At 34.0% G+C, this 12,386-nt stretch overlaps 1 protein-coding gene across 1 annotated transcript in view; it reads left to right on the top strand.

The window, feature by feature from the left end:
- The window catches only part of ipo13b (importin 13b), a 50,935-nt gene that overhangs the window by 35,287 nt on the left and 3,262 nt on the right, over positions 1-12,386 (top strand). Inside the window, exons 12-18 of the mRNA XM_016559941.1 lie at positions 3,579-3,728; positions 3,817-3,897; positions 4,021-4,158; positions 5,595-5,691; positions 8,130-8,320; positions 10,605-10,694; positions 10,780-10,961. Of these exons, the coding sequence (XP_016415427.1) occupies positions 3,579-3,728; positions 3,817-3,897; positions 4,021-4,158; positions 5,595-5,691; positions 8,130-8,320; positions 10,605-10,694; positions 10,780-10,961 (929 nt within the window). The remainder of the gene's footprint in view (positions 1-3,578; positions 3,729-3,816; positions 3,898-4,020; positions 4,159-5,594; positions 5,692-8,129; positions 8,321-10,604; positions 10,695-10,779; positions 10,962-12,386) is intronic.

The raw sequence follows: 12,386 nt of genomic DNA, 5'->3' as shown, positions 1-12,386 counted from the left end.
AAATGAAATCTGATCTGTGATGCTACTGTCGTTCGGCACGCTGCATTGAGCAGCCGCGTTCAGTTTTTAATTGTAATGTCTGTTCTTTTACGGAACTAAATGATTTTTATTGCTATAAAAAATCTAAACGACGGTGGGGGTCGTTGGGCAAGTGACGTAACCGGTGTTGCGGCTTAACACTGGTATCACCGTCAGCACCGTCTATCGCGGCAAGCCTAGTATACATTTATATATAAATATATTTACTTGTTTTTCATGAATGTGTTTTACAACAATGCAAAGAGCGTAAAGAGTGTAACATTTCACCAGATTTAGTCCTACACTATTCACTTATATTTGTTCCCCACTAAATAATGTTATTTCACTAAATGTTTACATTTTATAAAATTATTGAGCACTCATGATTTGTCTAGAATAACTTTTGCTGCTGAATTATCCAATAACCTAGTTTATAATAGTATTTTTGTCATAGATAATGATTATATAATTTTTCATTTGTTATTTTTCTTTAAAATGAAGTTGTCTATATTTAGTAGATTGTGTTTAACACACAAAACAGTGATGATCAGGTCACCACACTGAGGTATAGAAATTCTACATTGATTAGAAAAAAAAACAGTGCTGGTATCGGCCGATACTCAGAATTGTTGGTATCGGATCGGTTCTGAATCGGTGCATCCCTAGTCTGTGTATAAACAATGTGGATGAACTACAATAGGAAAACGTTAGCTGTGTGGATCAGAGTGCTGGATTTACAGTATTAATCTGTCTATTTTTTTATCTTCATTTTAATGAATCAGTGAACCTTTTACTCTGTGCTGCATTCAGTTGATGTGTGAACAGTACTCTACTAAACATTTATAGTGTGCATCCCATTCAGCAATCGCAATAAGTTTTCTGCTTTGTTACCTTTGATATGAAACGTCTAAGCTTTCAAATTCTGTCCATTTTACTACAAAATTCAAACAAAAAACGCTGTTTTGATGCTTTTAAATATGGTGTGCCAGATTTCTGTATCTGTCTCAGTTCAAGTTGCAAGTGGACCGATCATCTCTTCGTGTTTAATTCCTAGCTATAGCACAAAATAAACATTAATGAACATCAGACGTTTACCTCAGGAAAACCAGAAAATATGACTCTTGAGAGGAGCTTTTTGATAAATATATGCACTATATTACATTTTATATTTTTACTTAAGCTGTTGTCTTCATTATTTAAAGTACGTTTGAATAAATCTGTCATGAAAACAAGTTTTTAATACAGACACCATTTAAATCATTATATTTCAACAACAAATTAATATATCATTAAAAAGTTAGTATAAAACTGCCTTATGTGCAATTTAACATTTGTACAACTCAGTTTATACAATACCAGTTTTTATTTGAAAACTGCAATTTTGGATTAAGTAAAAAATTTATTTTAGTGCATCAAAAAATGTTGTACATCTTAAGACATAATGGGAGAAATAAAATTATTTAATTAGTATTGCATTCCGCTGCATATATACGGATCAAAATGTGCAGCTGTACCTTTTCTAACCATTTACACTCACAATTTTCATCTGACTGAGATAAAAACGGGCAAAAAATCCCACGGACTTGTATTGAAATTGTATCTAAAGACCAGAATGTTACAGCAGACTCTTTTCACTTTAATGAGCAACTAAACACCCTGGCAACCACCTTTTTGCATGCATAAGCAAACGTCACTCCCAGACGTCAAAATCTAGCTTCTAAATACTTTTGCATTGCGTTTATTTTGCATCTTATCAAAATGCATGTAAAATCTAAACCGAGTTCACTCCTATTTCCAGTTCGGAAATGTGGTCTCCTTCTACGTGCTGCATGTCTGTTTTTGACTTTCGTTTTCTTATACCTTTCCTTCCCGTCTGGTCCTTCCCAGAAAGACATTACATCAGCCTCCGTAAACAGGCTGTGATGGGCCGCTCACACAGTGACCCCTGCTGGCCACAGATGCTGTGAGGATGTGTCTGAACAATCAGATCTCATGCATCTCCTCTGATGCTATTTTCAGAAGACGCTGTCAGTAAAATTGCTAAAAATATTAAAAGTAAACAGGAACGTAGTGTACAGTTCTTCACATGTTCTTTATAAAACAAATGGTTCTGGCTCTGATATCTGATTGGATGAGCCGTTTTTAATAGACAACACATGCATGCATCTCTGACGTCATATATCAATTGAATTCATTAATTATTTTTACCATTAAAACTACTGAACTTTATTTTATAAAAGTGATTTAAATGTACTTATTTTTTAAAGCAGGCATGTAGTATAATCTTCTTCCAGGTTAACCTTTGGAAAATAAGGCTGCCTGTGCACCAGTGCCTTTGTTAAAGGTTTAATTGAGCGTCTCTTTCTTTTGTGCTTGTGTGTGATGTCACACAGGAAGGAGGACAGTGTAGCGACTCGCTCTGCCTCTCCGCCAATCACTGAGCTGTTGTCATGGAGCTAACAGCAGTAATTAGACTGTTGGCCTAATGGTTGTTTAACGACTCTTTTAATTACAGCTGATGTTCCCAGGAGCGAACGCCCATCCCACCGTTCTGTCTCTGTACCATTATGGGCTCATATTGAGGGATTTTTCATGCTCGTTTGAAATGTTTAATGTATACTATGTAGAAGTGTTAGTATTACGTTGTACATTAGTATCATTGAGATGCTATTGTACTTTTTATTAATAGTTTGAATTAGTTTTTATTTTAATCATTTGTTTTAATTTTAGTTAGTTTTATTGTTTTTGTCCTTTTTATTATTTATTTTTTAATGTCTGTTTAGTTTTTATGCAATTTTATTTCAGTTTAGTTTGTCATTTTAGTACAGCAAGTTGAAAATGAGAAATCAAAACGAGTAATGTTTCTTTGGCAACTAGCTTAAAATAATTAAAATATTTTAAATTTATTTTATTTCAGTTAACATTTATTTGTTTGTTTGGTTGGTTATTTGTTTATTGGTTTTAGTTTCCGTTTACTATAATAACCCTTTTATGTAGGGAGAACTCTTTCTCCTGTCCATGAGACAATTTATTTAAATTATTCTGCAAAAACAGGTAGAAATGGGTAAAAATATGTAGACAAAAATAAAGAGCCCCTTATTATTTTTTCACTGTAAAATAAAATATTTAAGAACAATAGTAATAGTTTTATTTTACAGAATAAATTACAATAATAATATTTTTTATTAAAAGGGGCATTCATTTATTTTCTTTAACGTTGCGTTAAGCCATATTGTGATTTTATTTTATTGGTCTGCCCTGACGAACAACAGATTGAGCTATGCTAGTATGCAAAGTTTAGCCACTCATAGTAGATGTCATTTAAATAGCATGTCTTTAAAGGTACAGTAGCAAAAACACTCGGTTTAATCTAATGTGTGATAGACAGAGAAAATGGCCATGAACAGCTCGGTAAGGACTGTTTATGGTGCATGAAATCTTAACTGAATTTATAAGTGGATTTAAAAAAAAAAATTGTATGCTTTGAAATTGTAAAATATGGCCCCTTTAAAATGAAAAGGCATGTCAAATACCAATCTGACCCTGGTTTCTCTTTTCAGCCAAACCCCTCGAATAAACTGGCCATTATTCACATCCTCGGTCTGCTATCCAATCTCTTCACCACGCTGGACATCACCAAACAGGAGGAGGAGTCAGGAGAGAATGCCCCGCCCATCAAATCAGCCCCGCCCCAGACAGGCCCCAACCCTGTAAGCACCTTCCAGCTGGCCGCGGTCACTGCGAAGCAGACGTTTTCAATATGTCAGAGGTGGACTCGAGTGTGTTTGTGTGTTCTAGGTGGTGGTGGTGCTCCAGCAGGTCTTTGCACTGATACAGACGGTCCTCAGTAAATGGCTGAATGACTCGCAGGTTGTGGAGGTATGATTCACCTCAGACTTCTTATTCTGCCTCATCTCCAGATCTTGCCATAGTCATTTGCTCAGGTTTCATTGTATCTTTTCAATATGAATGCATGGCAGATTTAATTCTGCTCTCTCTCAGGCGGTGTGTGCCATCTTTGAGAAGTCTGTGAAAACTCTCCTGCATGATTTTGCCCCCATGGTGTCTCAGCTGAGTGAGATGCTGGGGCAGATGTACAGTACCATACCGCAGGCGTCAGCGCTGGATTTAACACGCCAGGTACACGAAACACAGGATGACAAATGAATGTTCATACAGGATGTAATGTCCATGTGGGTCCTTAAAAAATAAAAGTTAATGACAAAAGTCTTAATTATCATTTCAAGTCAAGTCACATTTATTTATACAACACCGATTGTTTCAAAGCAGCTTCAAGTTAATAAAACAGGAAAATAACAGTGTTAATGTTGGAAATGCGTCAGTTATGAAATATTTCCATTTAGTCATTTAGCAGACACTTTAATCCAAAGGGACTTACAAATTAGAACAACAGAAGCAATCAAAACCAACAAAAGAGCAATGATATGTAAGTGCTGTGACAAGTCTCGATTAGTCGCAGTAACGCAGTACAAGTAGCAAGGTTTTTTTTTCTTAAAATAAATAAAAAGAAAATGAGTAGATAGAATAGAAAAAGAATAGAGAATGCTAGTGTTAGAGGGTCATTTTTTTAAAGTAAATATAAAGAAAACAATTAGATGGAATAGAGAATGCTAGTGTTAATATGCTAGCCAATTAAATGAAAAGTAGTAGAGTAGAAATAGAATAGAGAGTGCAAGTGTTAGAGGGTCAAGTTTTTTTTAAAATAAATAAATAAAAAAACAGCTAGATGAAATAGAATAGAGATTGCGAGTGTTAGAGAGTCAATTTGTTTAAATAGAAAGAAAACAAGTAGCTCTATAGAACATATTAGTGTGATTATTCAGCTTAATTTAATTCATTGTTTCAATTCAGCTTGGTAACCGTGTCAGTGTTGCAAAAATTCATTATTTTATTGTTGAATCTGTCAATTTCGGGATGGAAAAACAGAAATTGTGATACAACCTAATGTGATTATTAAACTTCAAAAGGCTGTAATTGAAATGCATAAATGCAAGCTCTACATGTTCAAAGTCAAAACGTAATTCTGCACGCTCGCAGTTATAGAGCAGTTCAATCAATGAGTAGCACACATTTATGCCAGTAGGTTTCTTATGGTCAACTGTAGATGAATTATGACAATGTTTACTTTATGGTGTTTTTTTGGTAATATGTTGTATGTTGTAGATTTTTGTAAGATTTGCACATTTTTATCTCCCTCATCTTTTTGATCTGCGCAATAATCATTTTATTGCCCTTCTTTAAACACATTATCATATCAGCAACCTCTAACTCGTATGTATGGATATAAAAATATATAAATAAATTTCATTACATATGTAAATATATTTTATAAAACATATCTTGAGCATTTTAAACTTGCAATAGCCATGTTTTTTAGTTGAATGTGTGCCTCAGCCTGTTTAATTAGAATCTGAGTTACATGATTTATTTTGAGATTGTATGGTTTTATTATGTACGCCTTAAAATGCTTAAATTTGATTTTGAAAACTCAGAAGCCTTGAACGTGTTGTGCTGCTTCTTATGAGTTTCGTTTGATTGATTTTGTTCTCTTGCAGATGGTCCACATATTTGCCAGTGAAACGAATAATTTCCCCCCAATCAAAGCGCTGTTTGAATTGGTCACTTCTGTTACTCTGACCATCTTCCAGCAAGGTAGGCATGCTGGGAACAACCAGCTGCAGAGGGTGAAGGAAATCTTGTGGTTTTGATATCTTTACTGTCACTGTTTCCAGTTGTTTGCATGTATCTGTTTTTTAAACCCGCACACACAGAAACAGAGTTCAGAAATGGGCATGATCTTATGAAATGGTTCTTGTTTTCTGAAATGGTGTGGTGACTTTTGATCCTGTTGTTCTGCTTGAAATTTTCACCCCATGAGTTTCACACACGCTTAGGTGAAGGGCGTTTTCACACTAGAGATTCTGATCTGGATCCGAATGCATTTAGTCCTGTTTACACCTGGAATTTAACAGTCATTTCAGGTGATCTGATTGATTGATTGACAGGTGAGTAGACAGTGCTTCACTCTTGTCAGGGGCACATCAGGATGCATTAGCATTTATGCTACAAATGCATCCGAATGTGAATTCAATTATTTGACCATAACACAGTTCATACCCTGTTTACATCTGTATTGAGTGCTCACCACTTGTGATTGGACCACCTGAGATGGATCTTAATACCAAATGTAAATGTTTTTTTTTTTAAGTGAGATTTTGTGATAGCTGTTTTCCAAATATATTTATATTTATATCTTTATCTGAAATTATCTGGTCTTTAGCTCTACAAAAGTATGAATACTAATACAAAAAGTTATTTTTCTTCTATAAATCATAACAAAACAATGACTGGATTTCACTTGGTACATTTTGCTGAACAATGATAAATCGGACCACACACTAAATAAATGTACTATTGAGTTTCAGTAATTACTTTAAACAGTGTGTTATAATGTGCACCAAAGCAAATTTGACACAATATTGGTTAAACTGATAATCATGATTATTAAACTCAAAATTATAATCACTATAATCACAATTTTTCCCGTTTGAGAAATTTATTTTTACATTACACAAATCAAGAGAACTTTAGATCATACTCAGGTTGTTGCAAAGTCAAAGCAGTGAAATTCCTAATACTAATTCCAAATTATGTTAATGTTTTTCTATAAAACCAACAAAAAAGACTTAGAATTATAGCCTAGAAGTTGCGTAAGTGTGTTAATTCACTATCAACAACAATCGCAAACAATATAGTCGAGATTCATGGTTGGATTTATCCCAGTTTGTCACTGAGAAGGTCTGCTTGTATTAATATGATTATGAATGCAACGCTGCTTACCAATAATGCTGTGGATACACATTCATAAATTGGGGATTTTTGTGCACCTGTTAAACTTCTCTTAGGGCTTCGTTCTTTTCATTGCACCACTTCCACACACTTTTCTTGTTGATTTGAATGAAAAACATGCCGCCTTTTGCTTGGTTACTGTCAGCTTGCAGATTCAAGTCAAGTGAGCTTTATTGCCATTCTGCTATATGTAGAGACATACAAAGGAATTAAATGTAATGCAATTACTGATGTAAATCTAATGAAAGGACTTGCACTGAAAAAATGTGAAGTAGGACTTTGAAACCATTTTTATTCAGAAATTGTTGGTAAATTCCACAAATAATTACAAGGAAGTCAAGTCACACATTGACTTGTTTAATCAAATTTTCATTTTCTGGTTTGGGCCAACCAATTACAAGAAGTGTGAAAACAGCCTAAAACTGTCCAGCATGACTCAAAAACACACACAGTCACATAGTTGGTCTTTGCATGTGTCCACTAGCATGCTTGCATCCCTCACTTCTTGTTTGTCATTCATCACGTTCTTTTGTTTTAACCACATCGTTTCCGAATCAGCAGAAATGTGAGCGATAACACTCTTATCCCGATCAGGTGTCATGGCCGAGTGGACCTGCCGTGGCCTGTGTGTTTGTGTGTCGTTTGTTTTCTGTGAAGGAGCAGGGTTTGACGGGTGGGTGGGGTCTGGTTTGTGGGGGTGGGGTCTTGTTTGGAGTGTGGGAACAGCTAAGGGAGGGAAGTTTGGGACTGACCTTGCTCTTCCGGGGTGGCGGTGGGAACCAAGCGCTCACCAGCTACGGCGGGCCAGTCGGGTGTCTGAATTGAATTTACAGACAATGAAAACAAATAAAACGCACACTAAAAAGAAAGCAAGCAACACAAGTGTCATCACAGTAACAGGTGCCTCCTGGGTTCCCACTCCAAACCCACTGTTTCTTTTGTTTTTTAGGTTTCTTTTCTTTCTCTCGTTACTTCTATTTCTTTTCCTTCTTTGTTTCTCCTTTTCAGAACGGACTCATTGATCTGTCTTTCTTTGTTTTTCCTCTTTTCGTTTTTCCGCAACTGCCTTCAAGTCGTTCATGTTCCCTCCTCTTTCTCTGCCCTACTTCTCTCACGCGTGCGATTATTTCCGTCCAGTTGACTTTTCCGTTCCACATGACTGTTCGATCTGTTCTTTTGCTGTTTGTATATATTCTTATTATTCTTATTATTTCTTAAGTTTCATCTTTATTATATTTTAGGGCCCAGGGATCATCCTGATATTGTTGATTCATTTATGCAACTCCAAGCTCAGGTGTGTTTTTGGTTTCTTATTTCATTCACTTTGGGTTTCTCTCTTCTCTTTCGCTGTCCCTTTCTTTCTCACTTCTCTTCCCTTCTGTCCTGTGTCACAGGGTCTTTACAGACCCTTGTTTTGCTCGGGCAGTGGAATTGACCTGAAGGGTTTTGCTATTGGATGATTGACAGTTCTTTTGTCCAATAGTCACACAGACAAGAGTCAACACCTCTAATCCGTGTACATCTCATTCAGTCCAAAGATCCTGCTCCTCCTGATCCTGCTTTATTACACATCGAAACTTGGCTGTGATCGTGTTGCATTTCACAGCATTTCTTTTACAGTGTAGTTGGCCTAAATTCTGTGATAATTAAATAATTATATATATATAGTGCCACTAAAAATCGTCCATATATATATATATATATATATATATATATATAGCAGGATTTTGCACAGTTGAAACCAATTTTGACACATTGCTTGTTGCCATTGCATCTAGAAAAGAAGTGAGTTTCAAAGATTGAGAATACACTGAACATCTAAGATTTAAAGTGAAATGAAATCAAACTTTAGGATTTTGAGTAATTTAAAATAAATTATGTCAAGCGTATAGATAATAAATGTTCGAGAATCTGCAGTATGCTAATTTATAAATAAATAAAATACATAAAATGAGTAAATGGTAATGATATTCCTGTCTTTATATTGATACATGCATATTTTGTTGTAAGTGTCATCCACAAAAATGAGCAATTTCAATAATTGCACACATTTTTAAAACTTATTTATTACATTATTTACTTTAAAAAGGAATTAAGGGAGATTCAAATGTTAAAAGGTTAAAATACAGAAAATGTCAAATTAATTATGGTTAACTAATATATATTTAGTGCTGTCAAACGATTAATCGTGATTAATCGCATCCAAAATAAAAGTTTTTGTTTACATAATATATGTATGTGTACTGTGTATATTTATTATGTATATATAAATACACACACAGTATATATTTATTGAAAATATTTACATGTATATATATATTTATATTCTTATATTATACATAAATATATTTAATATATCAACATAACATATTTTTCTTAAATATATACATGCATGTGTTTGTATTTGTATATACATAATAAATATGTAGTATGCACACATATATTATGTAAACAAAAACTTTTATTTTGGATGCGATTAATCGCGATTAATCATTTGACAGCACTAAATATATATATATTTTTTTTTTCATTTGATCATTTTATTTGATTAAACCTACAGTAAACCGCTTTTGTTTGATCAAAACTACAGTAAAACAGTAATATTGTAAAATATTATTAGAATCTAATGGTTTCTATTTGAATATATTTTAAACCACAATTTATTCCAGTGATGCACAGCTGAATTTTCAGCATCATTACTCCAGTCTTCAGTGTCCCATGATCCTTCAGAAATCACTCTAATATGCCTTTTTGCTGCTTAAGAAATATTTCTTATTATTATCAGTGTTGAAAACAGCTGCTTTAGTTTTTTGTGGAAACCGTGATACATTTTTTTAAAAATACAAAATTCGAAAGAACAGCGTTTATTTAAAATAGAATTTTTTTTAAAGACATTATAAATGTCTTTACTGTCGCTTTTGATCAATGTCTTTTATGCTCACCAAGGCTGCATTTATTTGATTAAAAATACAGTACAAACAGTAATATTGCCAAATATTATTACAGTTTAAATGAACAGCTTTCTGTTTGAATACATTTTAAAAATGTAATTCATTCCTGTGATCAAAGCTGAATTTTCAGCATCATTACTCCAGTCTTCAGTGTCACATGATCCTTCAGAAATCATTTTAATATACTGATTTGCTGCTAAGCTACTATCAAGTTTTTCGCTGCTTCATATTTTTGTGGAAACCATGATGCATCTTTTTCAGATCATTTAGTGCATAAATAAGATTTTTTCAGATTTCTATTGTGTTAACAAGGTTTCCACAAAACTATTAAGCATCACAACTGTTTTTAACATTGATAATAATCAGAAATGTTTCTTGAGCAGCAAATCAGTATATCAGAATGATTTCTGAAGGATCATGTGACACTGAAGACTGGTGTAATGATGCTGAAAATTCTGCTTTGATCACAGAAATAAATCACATTTTAAAATATATTCAATCAAATATACAATTCAATTTTTAAATTGTAATAATATTTAATAATATTACTGTTTTTACAGTATTTTTGATCAAATAAATGCAGCCTTGGTGAGCTAGAGACTTCTTTAAAAAAAAACTTAATTCCAAACCTTTGTATTGTTTTGATGGAAGATTTAGTGCTCTGTGAATTGACCTTCAGTTTGTGTCTCTTTACCTCCTGTTAAATATACTTTCATAAACCGTAGCCATGAGCATTGTTGAATTGTTTATTTGCATTGACTGCAGACGGAGCTAATACCGCGCTGCGCAGACATTCCTCCTGTTGGTCAGGTCGTGCAGGAAAATGGTAAACTCCTCCTGCTGGCTGTACTGGAGGTGAGCTTCTACAATACATGAAGGTTGTTGAATGTTGTAAAACAAAAAAAAGCACAAAAGTCTGACTGCTCTGTTCTTTCGGCAGGCCATCGGCGGTCAGTCGTCCCGCAGTGTGATGGATCAGTTTGCGGAGGTGCTCTTCTGTCTGAACAAGCATTGCTTCGCTCTGCTGACAGTGTGGCTCAAAGAAGCTCTGCGTTCACCGGGCTTCCCATCCTCACGGGTCTCTAACGAGCAGAAAGACACGTTCAGCCAACAGGTGCTCAGGTGAGATGGGTTCATTAGTGCCATTTGACCATTCTGGTGAATATTACCTTCTTCATAACGTTATTTAGAACATTAAATGAATATTAAATTCTACAAGTTTGGGGTCGGTAAGGACATTTTAAAATTATTTTGAAAGAAGTCTCTTCTGCTCACCAAAACTGCATTTATTTGATCAAAAATACAATAAAACATTAATATTCTGAAATATTATTACAATTTATAATAGCTGTTTTCTATTTGATAATATTTTAAAATGTAATTTATTGCTGAATTTTCAGCATCATTACTCCAGTCTTCAGTGTCACATGATCCTTCAGAAATCATTCTAATATGCTGATTTGCTGCTAAAGTAACATTTCTGATTATTGAAAACAGTTGTACTGCTTCATATTTTTGTGGAAACCGTGATACATTTTTTTCTTTGATGAATAGAAAGTTCAAAAGAACAGCATGTATTTTAAAATAGAAATCTTTTGTAACATTTTAATTGTCACTTTTGATCAATTTAATGCATCCCGCTGAATAAAAGTATTAATTTCTTTAAAAAAAAAAAAAAATCTTACTTGACCCCAAACTTTGTTGGCAGTACATTGATATTTTTGCAAGTTTAGTCAGATGATGCCTATGTATCATTCATTGGTCAGAGTATTATTAATAAAAAGCTTTATATTTTCAGGTTTTATTTTGTTTACTTTTTTGTAATTTTATGTACTTTTCTAATTTTTAGACTTGTTAAATATTTCTATTTACCTTTCATTTTTATTGCAGTTTTTGTTTTAGTAATTTTAGTACTTCACTTTTTTCTATCAGTTAGTAGGCTTGCCGCGATAGAAGGTGCTGACGGTGATACCGGTGTTTAAGCCGCAACACCGGTTACGTCACTTGCCCACCGCGGCACCGACCCCCACCGTAGTTTTGATATTTTTATAGTAATAAAAACTATTTAGTTCAGTAAAAGAACAGACACTACAATTAAAAAGTGAACGCGGCTGCTCAATGTAGCGTGCTGAACGACAGTCACATCACAGATCAGATTTCACTTATCCAGTGAGGAGAGTGAGTCGAGCTGACTGACAAGAAGAGTGAGGTGAGACAGACAAGACGATTTAGTCTTGCGTATGATTTAGTTTCGAAACGAAATGCAAAAGCGCCTGTTTGGCAATATTTTGGATTTTGAAAAGCCTGTTGACTTTTGCCGTTTATCTAAGGTGATTTTGGAAGTTTTTTTAAACATTCGTTTCTTATTTAAATTGGTTCCACATTGTTTGCTGATTTTTACTTTATTTAAACTTTGTGTCATTTATTTATTTTATTTGACATCAAGGTGTATGCCGTGCCTCCAAGCTTTCTACGTTTCTTATTTATTTGGTTAGATATTATACATGTTTACTTAGCCTATTTCCAGTTTTGTATACCTAAGTAAAC

The sequence above is a fragment of the Sinocyclocheilus rhinocerous genome, unplaced genomic scaffold (assembly GCF_001515625.1).
Source record: "Sinocyclocheilus rhinocerous isolate Xijiao unplaced genomic scaffold, SAMN03320098_v1.1 scaffold228, whole genome shotgun sequence".
Classification (NCBI taxonomy): domain Eukaryota; kingdom Metazoa; phylum Chordata; class Actinopteri; order Cypriniformes; family Cyprinidae; genus Sinocyclocheilus; species Sinocyclocheilus rhinocerous.
The sequence above is the reverse complement of the archived record's forward strand: the minus strand, read 5'-3'. Positions and strand labels throughout refer to the sequence as shown.